Source organism: Micrasema longulum, unplaced genomic scaffold (assembly GCF_059751315.1).
Source record: "Micrasema longulum isolate JH-2025_06_02 unplaced genomic scaffold, ASM5975131v1 h1tg002448l, whole genome shotgun sequence".
NCBI lineage: Eukaryota > Metazoa > Arthropoda > Insecta > Trichoptera > Brachycentridae > Micrasema > Micrasema longulum.
Window position 1 is genome coordinate 361,972 of NW_028279593.1, and position 20,161 is coordinate 382,132.

The 20,161-nt window shown below is 33.5% G+C and overlaps 1 protein-coding gene and 1 long non-coding RNA gene across 2 annotated transcripts in view; one reads left to right on the forward strand and one right to left on the reverse strand.

Annotated features, from left to right (window-relative positions):
- Window positions 1–19,408, reverse strand: part of Cbp80 (Nuclear cap-binding protein subunit 1) — a 41,640-nt gene extending 22,232 nt beyond the window's left edge. The window contains exons 1-4 of the mRNA XM_088240413.1: window positions 19,234–19,408; window positions 17,914–19,114; window positions 17,616–17,753; window positions 16,676–16,779 (exon numbers count right to left, since the gene is read on the reverse strand). Of these exons, the coding sequence (XP_088096539.1) occupies window positions 16,676–16,779; window positions 17,616–17,753; window positions 17,914–19,114; window positions 19,234–19,273 (1,483 nt within the window). The 5' untranslated portion in view covers window positions 19,274–19,408. The remainder of the gene's footprint in view (window positions 1–16,675; window positions 16,780–17,615; window positions 17,754–17,913; window positions 19,115–19,233) is intronic.
- Window positions 327–13,014, forward strand: LOC148272176 (uncharacterized). The gene is made up of 2 exons (XR_015824908.1): window positions 327–523; window positions 11,762–13,014. It is a non-coding gene; the product is annotated as an uncharacterized LOC148272176 (long non-coding RNA).
- Window positions 19,409–20,161: the final 753 nt, after the last annotated feature.

Sequence of the window (20,161 nt, forward strand, 5' to 3'; positions counted from 1 at the left end):
ATTGTCTCCCAGAACAAGCCATCATACAATCTAATTTCACCAAGAGACAATGGGCCGCTCTCTGGCCTGCTGAGTACACCGCCGTTACGAAAATTCGCGTTTTCCCGCCCACTGTAGCGTTACAGCGGGAAATACAACGAGATGCCAATTGATCCAGCCAAAGAACGAAGGCACTTTGCGAACATCTACAATCGCCACACATTTTATTATGTTACATGTACTCGAAGTAGTTAACATTTTAAGAATGTGCCTCCTTTTTCACCGGTTAGGTACTCACCTGTCCACTAACGCAAGGCTTTGATGTTTACGTTTGAGAATGGAAGCGCATTGTGATTGCATCTATGGAATGGAACGCAGTGTCAAAATCAAATAAGTGCGGGAACCGAATTTAAAAAAACTAACCGTATTTGGGAAGCATTTGAACTATTTTGGTGTATGTGAGTTTTAAAAAAAGTGATAATGACATTATAGCATAAGGGTTGAAGTTTGAAAAATGAAGACGCTGTCAATAGCTGTTTTATGGGTAAGTAGGTATATCAAAAAAAGAATATCTTAAGATGTGCAGTGCATTTTTTATACAATGTTTAGAAGCAGAACTGCAAAAAATCAAAGAAATCTTTCTTCTTCTAATTCGTTTTCACATCGGCAGCACTTTGCAATTATTTTATTAAAATTCGCGAATTTTTCCCCCGTTATACCAGTAGATCTAATAGAGTTTTTTTTCATATAACTATAGTGCTTTATATAAATGGGTGAAGTTGAAAAACCTTATTTTTCAGTAGAGGTAAAACGGGTTTAACAAAAAGAATTCAATGTTTATTAATATTATTTTAGATGCTACAAGTGAAAAGAGTTTTGTAATGGGATGGGGCATAGAAAAAGAGAAAAATTGCAATGAATCTAAATCAAGATGCAAAGAGAGAATAAAGCTTAATTTCATGATCATTCCATTATCCGGACTTAATGGTGCATAGGGTGCTGCTTCGCTACTCCAATCTCAATTTATCAGCAATTATTTGTAAAGTACACGTGAAGACAAGATGATATATCCTTACGCTATGCAATATTGCAATTAGACGAACGGTAGCACAAACTGTATTTATTCATGATTAAACTTCTTAGATTTTCACGGCCGTTAAGATGCACAATAAGTTTTTCTGGGTTATTATGCCGTGTGTCGTTCGTACTCTCTACCGACGTTTCGGATCGCGTTACAGCGTCCATCATCAACCCTGATGATGGACGCTGTAACGCGATCCGAAACGTCGGTAGAGAGTACGAACGACACACGGCATAATAACCCAGAAAAACTTATTGTGTATTTATTCACTCTAGTTATTGTTGCTGACTGTAAGCTGCAAGTGTTTCTTCTTATTTATTGTTATTTTGGTCGGTTCAAATTGAAAGAAATTGCTCTTAGCAACTAACCCGCGGAACGAAATATTGCAGTGTAGAACCACCTTTTTAATCAATATTTCATGTCGACCTTTCCAGGAATTGAACCTCAAGCATGGAAGGCGAACGTGCCAACTCGATTTCCTTATTCGGGATTTTTGCCTGAGAGTAGCCATCGAGTCGAAAGTACTCGTCCAGGATTCAGGTTCTATTTCACATACAGAACTGTATTCTTAATCCATCCGGACACATAATTTATATCACAAGTATATCCGAAATGTAATATTCTAGTGCATCTATATTTTGATAAAACGCGTATTTTTAATTGAAATTATTAAAACGTATTTTTATAAAATAGTTGACGAAAAAAATTGTTTTACATAAATTAACAACAATATGAATGAACGGTGAATATAAGCAAGGTGAAAATATGTACCTCTATTAATATTACAATATTAATGTGATTACAACATGAGAATCAAAAATAACAGGTGTATATAGCGTCCATCAAACTAATCGGAATTTTACAATGCAATCCTAATTTACCATTGTGCGGCAAAATAATACTATTTTTATTAAAATTTCAATGTAAATAAATTCATATTTTTTAAATCAATTTCCCACGAATAAGGCATTGTTCATGTTTATTAGTGCCTGCAAATCTGGTAATGTTTTGTTTAGTTCTATAAGTAAAATGCCTTAGTAATAATTATTATGTTGATAGCAAATTAATTAATATTATTGAAAATATTTTGAATTCGTGCTACACGCGAAACATTATTTTTTCATAAGTCCCAAGCTAACAGTACGATATCCTATAGTTATGATATTTCTACCTTTTTTGTGATATATTACGTAGATCATTTACATCCCTATTAATACGGTATATTCTTAAGGCTGGAGTCTGGTTCAAAGTAAGAAAATCATACGATTTCGCCATTTTAAATCGCCGTTTTTTAAAAATTGTGCCATTAAAAAAATAAAGTAAAAATATATTAAAGTCTGTTCATTATTACTAGAATTTCCAAATAAACAAACCAGCCGTGTGATATCCGACGGAGAATAGCCTATTTCACACGTATGGTCTTAATCTAAACGGCACGGTAAAATTATATTGGATCGACATTTATTAGATTCGTTTGTAACTATTTAAATTTTTCGTTTTTTTATTTACAAATCTCCACAGTTAATGATTTGAATAAAAATATAAATAAAAACGCCTCGGTTAATCTATTACTTAAAAAAAAACTCAACTATTATATTATTACCCAAATATTATATTATATTTCAATTTTGGTGACCATTTTTAACGGGTTGTAAACAACTGACTATTAGAACATGGAAATGGGGTAGAGTAGGGTTAGAACCTCGGACCTCTGATCCATGTGTCGGTAAAAGGAAATCGACTGGAGATTAGTCGGTATTATGGTCGGCGTTTGCCAGGCATTAAATAAATAAATAATTGTAAAACAATAAATATCGATCCGCCGTATTGTATTTTATCACGCGGTGTAGATTTTTGCCGTGGTGTGAAATGGGCCAATCGTGCGATATCACGCAGCGGACTCGTGTTTTGCACGTGCACAGCGGTCCAGTCTCCGTGAATGTACGGTAGATAAAAACAATAATTTTCCAAAGTACTTTTAATAATAAAAAAAATACTTTTAAGTTTTATATAACTAAAAATTAATTACTGACCGGCAGATTACGCCTCTTAAAATTTAGACTAAAGACACTTTAAATCATAGGTTCTTAAACTTATTTTGCTCGCCGTCTCTTTGAAAACGTAAGATTTTCTAGAGGCCCCCCAAAAAGCTTAACGTCGGGGGGATGGGGTCAATACACGAGAAAATGCCATAATACCGACCGGCACAAATTTGTGTAGTTTATGTACCTTTTTTTTAAATAAGCTATCGCCCAAGACCGCCTCAACGTCCCCAAATTTTCTCTGGACCTTTTACCGCCCCCCTGAAGGCCTTCAGGGTCCACAAGGGGGTTATCGCTTACTTTGAGAAAGACCGGTTTAAATCGTACTCATATAAATACGACATATTAAAGTTAAAATTGCTCGAGTGATTTGAAAAGAACAGATTAAATACAATTATGATTGAAGCAAAATCTTAAATTTTGGTTTTTGAAAAGTAAAATGAGTATTTCAAATCAAACAATTTTTTTCCGAATTCTAGATTGAATTATGCCTTTCATTTAAAAAAAGAAAATAGTTAAAATATTTGAATCGTAACCCATTTTTATGGAATTGTTTTTTAGAAAAATATTTTGGTTGTAAATATTTCATTTCTACAGTATGGTTTTATTAAATTTTTATTCCCTCGAACGGTGAATGAATGCGAAATGAATCCGCCTCGTAGTTTAATAATTAGCGCGTTTGCCTACCATGTTTGGGGTCCCGGATTCGATTCCCGGAAAGGTTGATATAAAAATTTACGTAGAACAATATCACGAATCTTGACGTCACAACAACCGAGGCCAAACACATCGCGTTTTTTCTACGAACGTATTTTTATTGAATTTCTTTTTCACATTTACGTATGAAAACATTTCTCCACAATATCCATATTGATTTAAAAAATACAATTATACTAAATCCATTTGAAATATTTTTATCGGTATCGTAGTATGTGATATTTAACTCTGGACATTTTTTTAGATCATTTAGCAACATATTTAACATTTTAGGTATGATGTGCTCATGCATCACCCGACTGGTTGTTTTTTTCACCACAATAGGCCAGGAGGCCCAATTACAGTGGCGAATTACGGAACAGAACACTCAGGGTTGTGAAAAATCACATTAAATTTTTGTGTTCTCACCGGGAATCGAACCCGGAACCTTTCGTGCGTGAACCAGGCGTCTTAGTCTGAATGCAGCTAGAGGCGCGATGCAGAAGTCTGGTTGAGGTCCCAGAAGATATCGTAACAGTAATAAGTCATAAGGAATTATCGCGTGAGATAATATCATGCATGGTAAAAATAGTAAAGGTAATTGTCGAAATAAATAAAAATAGGACGCAAAATGCCGAACACACTCAAAGTGGAATGGAAGGTGTGTTGATGTCTGTCAATAGTCCGGCTTCTCCTGAATTAGTTTTCTGTGGTTTCCTATTTTTAAAGCAAATGTGGAGAAGTTCCTTATCAAGGCCAGAGCCGATTATCCCACCAGATCCTCACTATAGTTAGAGTAATTAGAAGGAATACGTATTTTGCAGTAAATATTTATAAGTCTTAATAATAATAATATTTGGCTGATTTATATAGCTCTATTTTTGTAAAATATCACCTCAAGGGCGCTTTACAATTGTATATCTAAACTTACATTCTAATTAAACTTAAGTGATACATTATATTTCCAGATTTAAAATTGAGGGTATGATAGTTTAAAGAAGTGGGATTTTAGTTGGGATCTGAACTGACTGGGACTGTCGATGATTCGTAAGTTTGAAGGCAATTGGTTCCAGGCAGAGGGGCCGGCGGCGGCAAAAGCACGATCTCCAAATCTAGTGTTTGGGGAGCGCCGGATTTCACCAAGTTTTCCTCTTCCTGAATCAAATGCTGACCTAAGAGTAGATTTTCTTTGACATGCATTTTCCCTAATACAAAGGTCCGATAGGTATTTTGGAGCCATTTCATGAAGGGATTTGAATACTGTCCAGCACAGCTTGTATTTTATTCTCTCTGGGCTTTTTAACCAGTGCAAATCTCGAAGATGTTGTGAGATGTGAGAATATTTTTTTACTCCCGTAATAAGCCTTGCTGCTGCATTGAAAACAGATTGAAGTTTATTAGTTTGATATTTTGGGAGATTTGCGTATATTCCATTACAGTAATCTAGACGCGAAACGACATAAGCATTTACAAGAGCTTTAGTTGCATCTATAGGAATATTTCTCCGCACGGATTTGATCTGTCGGAGATGGAAGAATGACAGTCTTGTACATGATAAGCAAGGCAAAAAAGAAGCAGCACCCATTTAAAAAAAAGCGTCCTGACCACTACACCACGGAGGCTGCCTCGGTATTTTTTTGACAATATATAAGAGGTAAAACAGAGTATTAAAAAAATAAAGGATAATTACAAAGCAATAAAATACATATTAACAGTAAAAATAGTAAACAAAAATCCCACAAAGGCGTGGCTTGTTCGTGGGTATACAAGAAATGTTTTTGAATTTTTGCTCAATATTAGAAAGGGAAAAGAAAATATTCTGTAAAAGATTACAAGGTACTTTTTTTATTTTATAGTAATTAAAAAAGGAAATAAAAAATAAAGAAAAAACTAAAATATTCCTTATTATTAAAGGGCAACAAAATATATCATAGAAAAAAAGAGCTAATATCTTTAGTTTGAATCCAGGATAGTGCGTGTTTTTTAAAAGAAGGAAAACTTTGAAAGTTTGGGATCAATGAAATATTATCATAAACTCTCATATAAAGATGAAGACATCGCCCGATTTCAGAGTGTGACTTTGAACTTCGTGAGGTGAAGTTCTGCGATTCTAGGTTGCTCCTGTAAAAATCAATTTACTACCGTGAAGCAATGTTTCGGATACGCCCGACTAAATTAAATAATAGAAAATGTTTGTTAAAAACCGAATCTATGGATCTACAAGTAATTTATTATGATGTAAAGATCTGATGGTCCGATATGCCGAACGCGCGGACACTCGAGCTCGGCGGAAAATTTGCCGGACAAGGTCGATCATAAGCGAGTATTTGCTTGTGAAATTCATTCCATATCTATATGGGTAAGCATTAGTGTCGAAACTCGTCCGGGATGCTACCTCCTTGTGTACAATGTGACTATACTCCGAAAGGTGGCAGAAGCATAGAAGCGCAACCGAAAGTATGAAGCTCGAATATTCAAAGGTCGGCATTTCGATTAACTCTATCGAGCAGCAGCAAAACGTATTTTAATAATAAATATTTTTATAATATTGATGTTTCTTGATAAAACTCCATAGTTAAACAAACAAACCATCACGCCGTTTCCCCGTAGGAGTATGCAGAGAGGATAGAACGCCATATCACTCTATCTTGGCATATAGACCTCGCTTCCTCTACATTCATACATCTTCTTATGCATGCACGCTGATTATTCCTACTTTTGACATGTCCATCTTCAAGTATTTGATGGACTTGATCGTGCCATGTTTTTCTCGGTCTTCCTCGTTTTCTGCATCCATCAACATTCGCATCGTACATCCTTTTAGCCGTTCCATTCGCTCTGCATTTTCAAACCAACGCAGCACCCCTTTCTTGATTCTGTCGATAATGCATGTCTCAGCCTTACACACTTTACGGATCTCGACATTTGTGCACCTATCATACATCGTTTTACCACACATTCGCCTGAGGGATCGCATTTCGACAGCATTCAGCTTACTTTCATCATTATTTTTCCAATTCCATACTTCGCTCCCATACATTAGAGTTGGCACTAGAACTTCGTTGTGAAGTTTAGCAAAATTATCAATAAATAAAATTATCAATGAAACTTCTTGGTTTAGTTTTACTTTTTATTATTTTGACCAACGAGCGCTTTCGCCTAAGTGGGCATCTTCAAGACTGGTGAATTGTTTACAACGTTTACAGCTTTTATATTATTCTTTACATATTTTGGAGATAAGATCAAATAAGTATTTTAACAGAGGACAGAAAACATAAATATTTACAACTAGTTTTCGAAACAGTTCTTTTTTGGGAGTTTTTGGACCGAAATTCGGATTAAGCTTTTATTATTTAAAAGGTTGGGAAAAGAACACATGGCGAAATACAACAGAGTGGGAAATACACATTTTAACAGATAAAGTTAGCACAATACTTTGATTTTTTGACAGAGAAGTTTACATACCTATAGATGAATGACGAAATATTTTAAGATACATACTTAGACATTTGTTTATGGAATGAAGTTATTCATTTTGATAGTTCATTTTATGTTAATTATATTATTTTAGTAGTAAATAATTAAATCAAACGGAGCGTAGTTATATATTGAGAGTGCGGGTATTATCCTTGGCTCTACCCGACCGAGTTTCTCCAGGGTATGCTTGGCTACAACAGTTTAGAGACTAGAAGGAATGTGTATTTGACTACACATTTTTATCGATTGTTGCGCGGTATTGTCGATAATCCTGAGATTATGATGAGCATTGGTTTGTATGTTCCTGATAATTACCTAAGACAGCGTCAGCATAGATTGTTTTATATTCCGATATACAGGACCAACCTCCCGATGGTTATGCCTGTTGGAAGAGCTACCGCTATGCTGAACAACATCGCTCTGGATACTGATCTGTTCCATGTATCCGAAGGGGTTTTCCGGAGCAGGATTCTCCTACTATTTTGACATGAATCACTTTCATGTATTTTTTTTTCTTTTTTATAATATGTACGTATTAAATGTATGTTTGTAATTATATTTAAATAAATGAATTGAATTGAATATTAAATTAACGGTTTAAGTAAAGGAGAGTTCGATAATTCCAATTGCTGGTTAATTATTACTGCATTAAGTTTAATTCTATTAATTTCTAATGATTCTAATTTATCTATTTTGTTCCCTTTGTTTTTAATTTTCTTGTTATCAGGTTTCAATTTAAATAATAAAATCCCAATATCGGTCCAAAAACTCCCAAAAATTAACTGTTTAGCAAACTAGTTGTAAATATTTGTGTTTTCTGTCCCCTGTTATTTTTTTACTTATTTGATCTTATCCCTAAAATATGTTAAGAATAGTATAAAAGCTGAAAACGTTGTGAACAATTCACCAGTCTTGTAGATGCCTATTTAGGCGAAAGCGCCCGTTGGTCAAAATAATAAAAAGTAAAACTAAACCAAGAAGTTTCATTGATAAGTTTATTTATAATTTTATCATAATTATAAATATTCATTCTCATCTCTGAGCGTAATAATGAATTCTGTGATTGGGTGTCTAAAAGGGCCAATACCGAAAATCACAACATACGGCAGAGTAAATTTACAGCTATTTTGTGACGTATTATAAACTGTTTAAGGAGTTTTAAACTATTTTTAATAAAAAAATATTACCACATATGTACATAATCGTCGCTTCAGTTCGTTTTTGTCCAACAGACCAAAACACAAATCTGCATAAATAGAACTTTAAAGTTTTTTTTTACGAAATATGCATAAATAATGACCGCAACTTTAGACAAAATTCGTTAAAAACCTCCTAAACAATTTTAAAAATACATTGTTTTCATTTAAATTTTATAAATAAAGGCTTTCCTCAGAACTCCAGTACATTAACTCAATTTCGTTAAAAATGGTATGTTGGACAAAAACGAACTAAAGCGACGATATGTATACATATTTTTTAACGAGGAAGTTCAGTGTTTTTTATTTATTATTTTTTTGTTAATAAAATAAGCCAAAATATTTTTTTCAATTTTTATTTATCGAATTATCAGCGCTATGATTTTTTTAAGTTTTGTATTTCTGAAAGAACTCCGCGTGTGACGTCAGAGATTCTCTTCCGCTTATTCTCGATCAGTTATGGCCATTGGTCCATTGACGGCAAACAAACCGGAAATCTTCCATAACTCTCTTATCATTGGTTGAATCATATGAATTAGTGACGTCTTTCAAAGTAGTTCGTTTTTATTGAAATATTTTTAATTATTTTTTTCGTACATTTGCAAGAAAGTTTGCTGGACAATTTAATGCTCCAATTTTTACTGTGCGCAAGAAAACATTTATTATATCCGATTTCCCGTAGGGCTGAAGTTTCTCATTGACATTAACTCTTATGCGACTATGGATGAGGAAGTTCAGTAGTTTTTTTTATTTTTATTTATTTGTTAAACCAAAAAATTTGTATTTTGAAATTTTTATGTATCGTATTATCAGCGCTATGATTTTTTTTAAATATTTGTATTTATGAAATTAATCCGCGTGTGACGTATCAAGTTCTCTTCCGCTTCTTCTCGGTTAGTTCTGCGATTGGTCCGTTGACGATAAGTAAACCGGAATCTTCCACAACTCTTATCATTGGTTGATTCATATGAACTAGTGACGTCGTTCAAAGTAGTTGGTTTTTATTAAAATATTTTTTAATACTTTTTTCGTACACTTTCGAGAAACTTCGCCTTATAATTTGTATCATTTTTGTAGAAAATATATTTTGTATCTAATTTCCCGTAGGGCTGAAATTCCTCATTTTCCTAATAACTCTTATGGCGGCTATGATGGCACACGAGTCTACATAATAATATGATGCAAGATTCTCTCAATCTCTCTCTATAAATAATGAGATCGTATTTTTTGCAATAAAAATTAAATATGGTAAGTAGATTATTAATCGTCTTTTTCTTAATGTAACACGACGTTACAGCACCATTTACAGATAGGTTTTTAAGCAGTCTTTCAAGAGCTAAACGCCATTTGCCAATGCCAGTAATATTTATTTGGGGAAGGTTTTCTCCTATTCTACAAAAAAATTGAATGATTTAATAAAATTTTAAAAAAAGTACACTTAATTTTTCTAAATCCATTTTACATGTTTTTATCGGTATTCATAGTACGTAATATTTGTATATTATATTATTTACACACGGCTTTATTAATTTAAAAGTCATTTTTATTAGACATTTTAATAATAAATATGTTCATCTCCCTTCCCCTCCTTATCCTTGTCCTAATCCCGCCCAATTTACAATAACTTACTGTTCTTTAAAAATAAAAATAAACTTTCATTATTGAAAAATATATACTAGTACATGAAAATAATATTTTTATATGTATAAACTTATATGTATTTATATAATATGTAATATATTTTCTTTACTAACTTTGTATACTTTGTGGAAATCTGTTATTGGTTCTGAGTTTATACACTATATCTGTTTGTTTACTATAAATATGTATATATAGAACTGTTAGTTTTCCAAATAAAATAAAATAAATACTTATAATAAAGAAAAAAAAAATTTTTTTTTTTATTGGACAGTATTTCATAGACCTTTATTATAAACGTGATATTTCCCTATTGATTGGGAGAGATCTTTTTTGTACTGACTTATCTATAAATGTTTTTTTTGCTACTTTTACCTTGGTTTTATGTGAATATTTTTTTTTTTTTTTTAAAAAAAGAAATATTTGCGTTCTTATGATTTACCCAAATATTTAATTTTGAGGGCCATTTTCAACGAGTTGTAAATAACTCACTATTAGAAAATGGAATCAAGTTGGGGTAAAGTGGGATTCGAACCACGGAACTTTGGTCCGTGAGTCCGAGACACTAGCCGCAGGACCACAACCCGAACCGATTTGCATGTATTATTATTTTTATTTTTTTACAATCAAATCATTCGAACAATCTTTACTTTAATATTTCTTATTTATATGAGTACGATTTAAACCACACAAAGAACATTATAAAACCAATAAATGGCCGCCAAAATTGAAATATTTGTGTAAATCGTAAGAACCCAAATTTTTTTTTTTTAAATGAATATTTTGTGATTTACCTAAACATTATTATTTTTGCCGTGCGTGATTTTTATATAAATTTGTACGGGCAAATAAATTATTATTGCTACCGCCTACCCTTAATCTTTGATTCGCTTTAATTGTTGACAATATTAGAATGTTTTGTTTATTTAAAAACAAAAATGCAGACGGAATGAAATTTTAATAAAATAATTATAAAATAAATAAAACAACTTTGTTTTTAATCCTGTATTTTTTTTTCCACCGACCGTTTTCAAAGCAAAAAAGCTTCTTTATCAAGGTTTACATAACTGATCTTTCCTATTTCATTTTATCCATGTTTATTAAATACTACAAGTCTTTTTTTCCTAAAAGGGTGGTAATTCGAGATGAATACGTTTGAAACTAGACAGGAGTGGACCAAAATAAATATTGTTTATTTGGTTATTAATTATTTTTTCTTATTATGAATCGCTTTTTTAATTTCTCATTTGTCTAATTTGAATATTTTATTTTCAACATGAAGTACTTTTAATCCAGTGCCTTAATTGAAATTATGATTATTTTCTATCAGAAGGTTTGCGAATTCAGAAAAAATATTATTATTTAGGCATCTTAAGTGTACTTTCACTCTAATATTAAAGTTTCTTTTAGTTTTTCCAATGTAGATTGAATCGCAACCATTACAAATTGATTGGTATATGCCAGATTTATTATATTTATGGACTTTGTCCATTATTATGGTGATTATATTTTTTTGATTAGCTAGTCTAAAAATTTCTTAGAAAAATGCAAAAATTAATTACAAAAGAAAGAATACACAAAAATTATTTTATTGATCAATTGTCCATTTTTAGCAGACGTCCATATTACAAAATGAATCTCTCATTTTTCAGATTGCCGCAGAATCGTGCTTGGCTATAACTAATTACGGAGCAAGACACATTCCCATATATGGCTGGAGAGAAACAAATACCGATACTTACTTCGATAGGAACGAGTACAGTAATTATAGAAGAAACCCTATCAGATTTTTCGAAAACGAAAAATCTTCCGATACAAGACAAACTTCAGACACATATTTCGACAGAAATGGAGGAAGAGAAATTAGAAATACAGACGATTTTCCTAAACCACAACAGCCGTGGGAGGAAGCCTTGAGGCACAGTGTATACCTTACTTTGGTTCGAGACAAAATTGATAGTATTCTCGTAAAAAATACCGAATCTAATAGGAAAATCGAAGTTTACGAGCACACACAGGGTGACAACGAGATTGCAGATGTAAACCTCTGGAGAAACATACGAAGGGCGCAGTTCAAACAAAACAGTAAAGAAAAGGGTCCCGTGTTCGGTGACATTGCCATACTGTCGAGAGGAAAACTAATTGAGACACTTCAAGGATTAGAATTTGTTGAAGATGAAAACGTCAAAGAGTGCATCGAGTGTCATTTATACAGCGCGAGGCCCAATGAAGTAGAGGCTGAAAAGATTTTAACAGCGCCGTGTGATGGGGTAGATTGTACGAATCAGAGAATTAAAGCTTTGTGGACTGTCCGCCGTATCAGACACAGGAACCCCGTTGGGGACGATCCACCCTTTATCTACGAACTCATGTTCTCAATTGCGTCACCAAAACCAAACGGAATTAATCTAAGTTACAACGAACCCTCGCAAACATTTTCCATCAAAGAAACAGCAAAGGATCCTAAGCCTAAAAAACACGAAAGGAAGGGGAAATTACTGTTTCTGAACGGATATCCAGATAATAGAGGAGGATATCAAACCCCTCAAGCGACGATAACCGACAAGGAACATCCAGCAGAAGTCGACAACCTTCCGTGGTATGATGGGTACAAGGACCCAACAAGGCAGCAGCAGTCTACTCAACATCCCAAGTACAGAAACAGATATCCCCAATTTTACCCCGAATTTCAAAATGATCCTCAAACTCAACTAAATACAGGAGAAAAGTATGTCCCAGCTAGAGATAAATATCAACAAAAGATATCACAATATACTCATAGTCAAACGTACGGTCAAGAGGAGCCACCTGAATTTTTAGGAAATAAAAGAATAGTGGGAACAAACAGTGATTCCGGTGAAGTTTCAGGACCTGAATTTGTTCAAAACTATAAACAAAACAAAAACTATAATATTCCCACAATAACTCATTTGCATCATCATTATTATTTGAATGAAAAGGGTATACCCGTAATGAAAGAGTCCATCAAATATGAAAAACACGATAATCACGAATCATATTTCCCGAATATGTTCAGAGAACCAACAGTAACATCTAACCAGCAAACACATTTTACTAGTAATCTAGGACATGTTGGCGAACATGGCCTGGGAAATATTTCACCACAAATCGAAGAGAGTCCAGTTACGACGCCTTTTTTCAAGATTGAAATTCCTCCTGAACAAGAAACATTACAATACAAAGCGGCAACTATTAGTCCTATAACTGATGTTACAAAAAACAATACTAAAAATAAATTATTCAGAGGGCCAATGAAATTTGCGGAATCACCACAGATAACTCATAAACGGTTACTGAGACCGACAAAGCCGTTTCGACCTAGTCCTGTTGATGAAAGAATTGCATTTTCTGAATTAGATCCACTTTATACGCCAACAGTAAGTACCCCAACATCATACACTACTGATGCGCAAATACAAATAATAAATTTGAAAAATTCACCAGTTGAGGAAAATTCAAGTACAAATGAGTATGAAGATTCTAATTTTAGCCAACAATATGAATCAAATGTAAATGCCAATACAGAAGAAACTTCTAAAGATAATCCTAAAGTAGAAGAAAATCCAACGGAAGACACTATTTATAATTATGCACAGGAGTCTACAGTGAAACCTGATGAAAGCGCAGTAAATGATTATACGGACAGTAAAAATGAAGATTCTCAACCTCTGAAAATAAATCTAGGTTTTAATAAGAAAAAACACCACACAGAACAAATTGTGACAGAAAAAACTACCTCTACATCAGAAATGGGTACCACAATTGATAATATTTATGTGCCAGAATACTCAAATAGTAATGAAGGTAGCGAAAGTACAATTTATAACTCACCAGATACAAAAGTTGAAGAAAGTGACACATTTAGTACCGAAGCCTTATCTACTACTACTACTACTACTACAGAGAAAAGTGAAAGATCGAACAATGGGGAAAATAGTAAACTCAATTCTCACAGAATTGAACGAAGGCCAAACATACCTATAAGACGAGTTAAGTTGCAGAAAAAGTTTTCAGATTTAATTAAAGCTCAAGTTTCAACTCCTCGAAGTACGGCAACCACAGTACCCATCAGATCTTCAACAACAACTACAATGTACCAAGACAAACAAGATAATTCTGAATATCAAAGTGAAGTAACACAAACACCAAACACCACAAATTTTGTTAGAAATATTCGACATAGAAATACAACTACTAATTATGTGCCTCAAAGAAGCTCGAGACGTAAATATCAACGAAAACTTGGTACCTGGTCTACCAATCGCTTAAAGCCAAAATTATCGGTTACAACCTCTACAACAGAATCTACAACACCATTGAAAGACAAGGAAAGTGACAGTACAACAGCAGGTGACGATTTGACAAACATTGAAATACACAATGTAACACTATACAAAGATACAGACAGTGAAAATACATTTGATAATAATAGTGAGAATGCAAATCAAACTGCCGATTCTGAAATAAATGCTTCAATACCAATAGTAGCAACATACAATATCACAGAAGAATTTGTTACAGAATCAGTTCCCGATACAACAAAACTTTCTAATAATACAGAAATTGACATTACTGAAACAAATGAAACAATTGAACCAATAACAATGACGGAAATATCTGAAACAACCGTATCTTCAGAGGAAATGGAGAGTTCACCATCTGAAATGCATTATACCACCATTCGAGAGACAGATTTATCTAGCAAACCTTATGCAAGTAGTGATGAAGAGATATTTACGCCATTGACAAGAAAGAGCTTTGTGACATCGATTAGCCTTAAGTTAGGGAATAAGACAAGACCATACTTCCAGCCATCAACTGAACAACCCAAAAATGAAAGCTACAAATTCATTGACAAATTACAATTAAGTGAAAACAATACTTTTATGGCTGATTTGTTGAGTCAGTTTGATGTTGATGATGCTATAAAAGCTCAAATATCAGAAATTCACGGAGGCGGAGATCAACTTAAAATTGATAAAGCAGAAGATTCATCAGAAGGTACAGAAGGCCAAATTGACACAATGATGATTAACAATGTAACAAAACAGATCATTGAGCATGCTTAACCTGTTTAGTTGCTTAATTTGGAAAATATCTCAAAATGAATAACCACCGAAGTATCCTTGAATGACACATTTGTGAAACTCAAGCCAATTTTATTTATTGATACATAATACGATAAAGTGTACAATATTTTAAGTTAAAAAAAAATTGTGGATGTACATACTTCAATAAGATGTGTGTATTGTATGCATAGGTACACATCATTTTAACAGGATGAGTAAACGAATTTGTAGTTTAAATCATTTATAAATATACATAATATAAAACCTTCCTTCATAAACAAAGTTTTGATTAATTTATTTTAAATGGTGAAACACAAATTTAAAATTAGTGCGCCAAATATTGATTATGGAACTTATATTTCATAATATTGTTTGCTGAATATGAAAATTGGATAAATCAATTTTAAGTTAGATTTTCAAACATTGTTAATATGATTATGAAAATGAAAGGAGGTAGGAATTAATTCAAAACTAATGTAAATACAAAAAATATAAATTATGCTTTTGATTAAGTAGACAAAATTGTTATATATTTCATTGCTAGTGTATAAATATTACATTTAATTTGTCAAAAGCCTATTTTAATATAATTAAATACTAGTTATGAAATATTATTTTGCATTGTCAATTTGTCTATAACCTTTTTCCCAAGGAAAATAACATACTTAACATTAAAAAAAAAATATGCAATGTTTATTTATTTTGCTAACTAGGAAACAATTATGTGATAAACCAGTTAATATATATTACTGCTAAAAGGTTGTTAGAAACTGAAGTTTAAAGTGTTGTCTCGTTGCTTAGTGTTAATTATTATTAAAAAATCCATAAAAAAAGTATTATTAAAGCATAAAACAAAATTATTGTTTTGTGATTGTCTTATAAAATATTAATAAGTGAATAAAACTCGCGCGTTGGGTGCGCGTGGACAACTTCGTGTCAAACATCCAAACAAAAAGCAATGTGCTGCGAGTACTTTCATCTACTTACGCGACCGACTGCCGCTGTCGCTTACCGCTACCCGGTACGGTCACTATACAAACATAGTTCCTGTGTGCATAGCTTACTTACCCAGGAGAAGAGCTGTCACATCAACACATGAATATCGATTTAATTTACAAAAAAATACATTGACTGATGCTTTAAATATATGCCATAAATTGAGAAAGCATTTATAACATTGAATTTACCTAGTATTTTTTTTCTTTCATTATAAATTAAATTAACATCTGTTAATTACGTAAAATAATAAGGAAACAATGTATTATGATATAAACAAAACTAGAGCTTTTAATCTATCTTCATAAGGCGATTATAGATTCTTCTATGGAATCGACAAAAGGAACAGTTTTCAAGGCTCTCTTCTGAAACGTATGACCTTACATAAATTATTATTCCAGACATACACGGTACAGCAATACTCACTTAGAGGTTAATATTTGTGAGATAATTTTAAAAATGGATATTAAAGATTCTTACCTGCCCCTTCCATGGAATATTTATATGTAGGCTCCGGTTTAGAGGGTATAAGAGCAGCATAGGATTCCGGCATCATTTCTTTTATTCGCTGATGGTACGATAATCTGAGGAAGATCAAAATTATCAGAGTTCGTAAAATAAAAATATATTATACAGCAAACAAATTATTTCTTTGAACAAGTTGTGAATATCACACTTTTTAGATGTGTATAATATGAATATATGAAAAAATAGACTACTCTCTCAACTTTCTTATAATTATAGATACAATTAGGATATAGAGATTTTGGTATTATTTATGCTTTCTCTGGATATTTATTGTTTACTTTTAAGACTGAAAAAGCACACATAATGATAAAACTGTAATTACTTTTTAATATTATTATAAAATACATCATTTACTGCCTTAGAACAGGGAAGCTATCCCTAGTTAGGCAGTTTAGATGAACCAACAGCAAAAATAAAATATATATGGCGGCCTCCGTGGTGTAGTGGTCAAGACGCTTGACTCACAGACGAAAGGTTCCGGGTTCGATTCCCGGTGAGAACACAAAAAAATAATGTGAATTTTCTCAAGCCTGGGTGTTCTGTGATGTAATTCACCACTGTAATTGGGCCTCCTGGCCTGTTGTGGTGCAAAAATAAAATTTAAAATAAAATTTAAAATAAATATGTTTACTTTTACTACTAAATCAATTTGTTGTATAAATAATTACTTGCAAATAGCTGTAAAAAAAATAAATTACATAAAGCGATAAATCTAACTTTAGATAGTTATCCTTACATAATATTATATACAAATTAAAAACTGTTAATGCAATGAAAAATGTGATAAATTCCTGCCTCTTCTGAGCATTCTATCTGTGCAAATAAACATGCAAATAAAGACTAAGGATGATTCTTAAGACAGGATTTATTATTATTATTATTATTTACATACCTTATGCATTTTAGTAGTGTCTCCTTAATGAATTTAGGCCTGGGATGTTCAGAGTTGAGCTGTAAGCAAGAATCCCAATCTTCCCATGACCAACGGAACTGGAAGTTGCTCAAGTGGTACGAAAACCAGTTAACAAATCTGAAATCGAAACAAAACGTAAGCGGAATACAGATAAAATGTTGTGTATATTATATAACTCTATGAAAGCTTTTTTTTAGTACTGTAACCTGCCAAAATCACAGACTTCAGTTTTACATTGATATAATATCTAAAGGCTAGTGACAAAATGTGTAATTACCTGTCAAAACAAGAGGTATTCATGGAGTCAATTCTCATAAACAGCATTTCTGTGGCCTGCGCCAACACTTGGGGCATGGTTGACGGCTGTAGTTTGCAGAGCTCAATCAAGATGGATCCGTAACAGATCTCCAGGTACCTCGGGACGGGCATGTGGAACAACTCTCCGAATATTATCTCCACGATGCAATAATCCAAGGGAATCCTCGACTTGAAGGGGAAGTACAGTAAATGCGCTGCACATTCTTTCCTTTCAGTGTGATACATCTCTACAATGGAGTGGAGATGCTCTTCTATGAGGAATCTCTCGATGGCGTGCGCTCCGGGAAGCACGGGACCTTCCGGGCAGTGGGTGTAATCGAACATCCGGAACACGACCCAAGGCATCGGGTACACGAAGGTATCCTGGTGCGGCGGGGGGATAATGATAGGCAAATTGTGCTGCAAGGCTTCACACAAAACAGAGTCAAATGCCAAGTAAGGACGAGGAATGTGCTTCTCCGCCCAGTTATCTTGTTGCAGCTTTCTAATCTGCGCCCACAGACAATCCAAGTACTCTTCTTGAGGATGGGGAGTATCCACCGACCACACTCTCAGGGCATTGTGATGTTTCTTACTCCTTTTATTAAGGAACACTTCGATGCTCACCAAAAGGTGCTCAAGCTGCGACTCCTTCTTCTCGTACAGTTCCCTCCCGACCCACGGGAGCGTGCAGAGCACGGCGAACACATACCAATCCTTGCGAACCTGCGGCACTCCGTCTTCGTTGGAAACATCTACCAGATTTTCCAGGAGGGTAAGCAGGGAGGAAGCAGCCAGCACGTGACAGTTCACCAGATCCGCAATAAACCGCAGCGAATATCGCGCCGCGTCCCACTTGCAACTCTTGAGATTATCTTTAAACGTCTTTACCATGTGATCGACAAACTCACCGCCGAAGTTAAAATTTTTGGCGTTCAGCAACCCGACTAACGTGGCGTATATTGTACATTTTTCGGGCATACGTATGGCGCAATCTGTGAGGATCCGAAGAATTTTAACTCGGAAGGTGCTGAGATCGGCCTCCAGAACGCTGGCTAAGCCTTCTAAATTGGATTCCAAGCTCGAAGAACTCTTCTCCCCTACATGGTGAATGAGCGACTCTAGTCTATCTTCGATTTCCTGATTTTCCGAAACTCTTCGACGTTTCCGATGAAGGCGATCTGTTAAAAATAAATGCAATAATCATTTGTACTAGCAATAATAAATTTATATTGATGCCGCATATGATTATTTTAATTTTGGACATGTTTAACCTGAAAAACAAAAAAAAAGTAGTTACCATAATTATCTTCATCGTCGTGGGCTCGTCTTCGATTCATTGAAGAAAGCGAAATAAGCTAATCGCAACTAAAGAGTTAATTTTGTGTTTATGTCAAATCAACCTAACCAAATTTTGTGACGCGTTCTCAGACTTCAAATTCAACATACACAGATTTTAACGTCATTGTCTAACTAAATTGTTGATCTATGACATTGTTATTGTCTACGATACAGTCTGTCAAAAAGAGGAAACGTTGAATATAGGAACGAACTAATTTTAAGCTGGCAACATCAACCTTAATGTTCCTCAAGATTTTGAAAACTTTATAGCTCTATTTTTTATTATAATTTATTGGAATTAATTAACTCACCTCACTGCTCAGATGGTGTGTTTATAATGTAGCATTTTCTAGAAAAATACATTTATTCCGCACGTTAAACTTCTTCGGATTTTTTTATTATTATTTAAGGTGATAGCTTTTATATAGATATCGGACACAAGACCTTCTGCGTGGTGCGTGGTACCAACACCCCTATAATGGTAGAGGTGGTGTTGGTGGTACCCAAACGAGCTAACTTCAACATCGCTGGGGCCTAACCATTTAGACACTTTCCTATAGGTTTTTTACAAATTCTCGATATAAAAATTGAAACTCCACTTGCCGGCTAATCTTAAGTAATCTGTCGTAGAAATAAGTACTTATTAGTTAGTGACGGTTGATTAAAAATCATAACCTTTATTTACTATTTTGACTCACGGACTTCACGTTGCCCTTTGAACATTTCATTTTGGTATTAGTAATATACTACTGCATTCCAAAATTTCCATTTATGAATGTTGTTTTCTTTTTTCTTCAAAGTGATTCTCAATAAGTTTAAGACCTTCTTCATATGCAGAACGCGCATATAATTATTAGTTATGGAAATATTAAATACTAATTAAATTC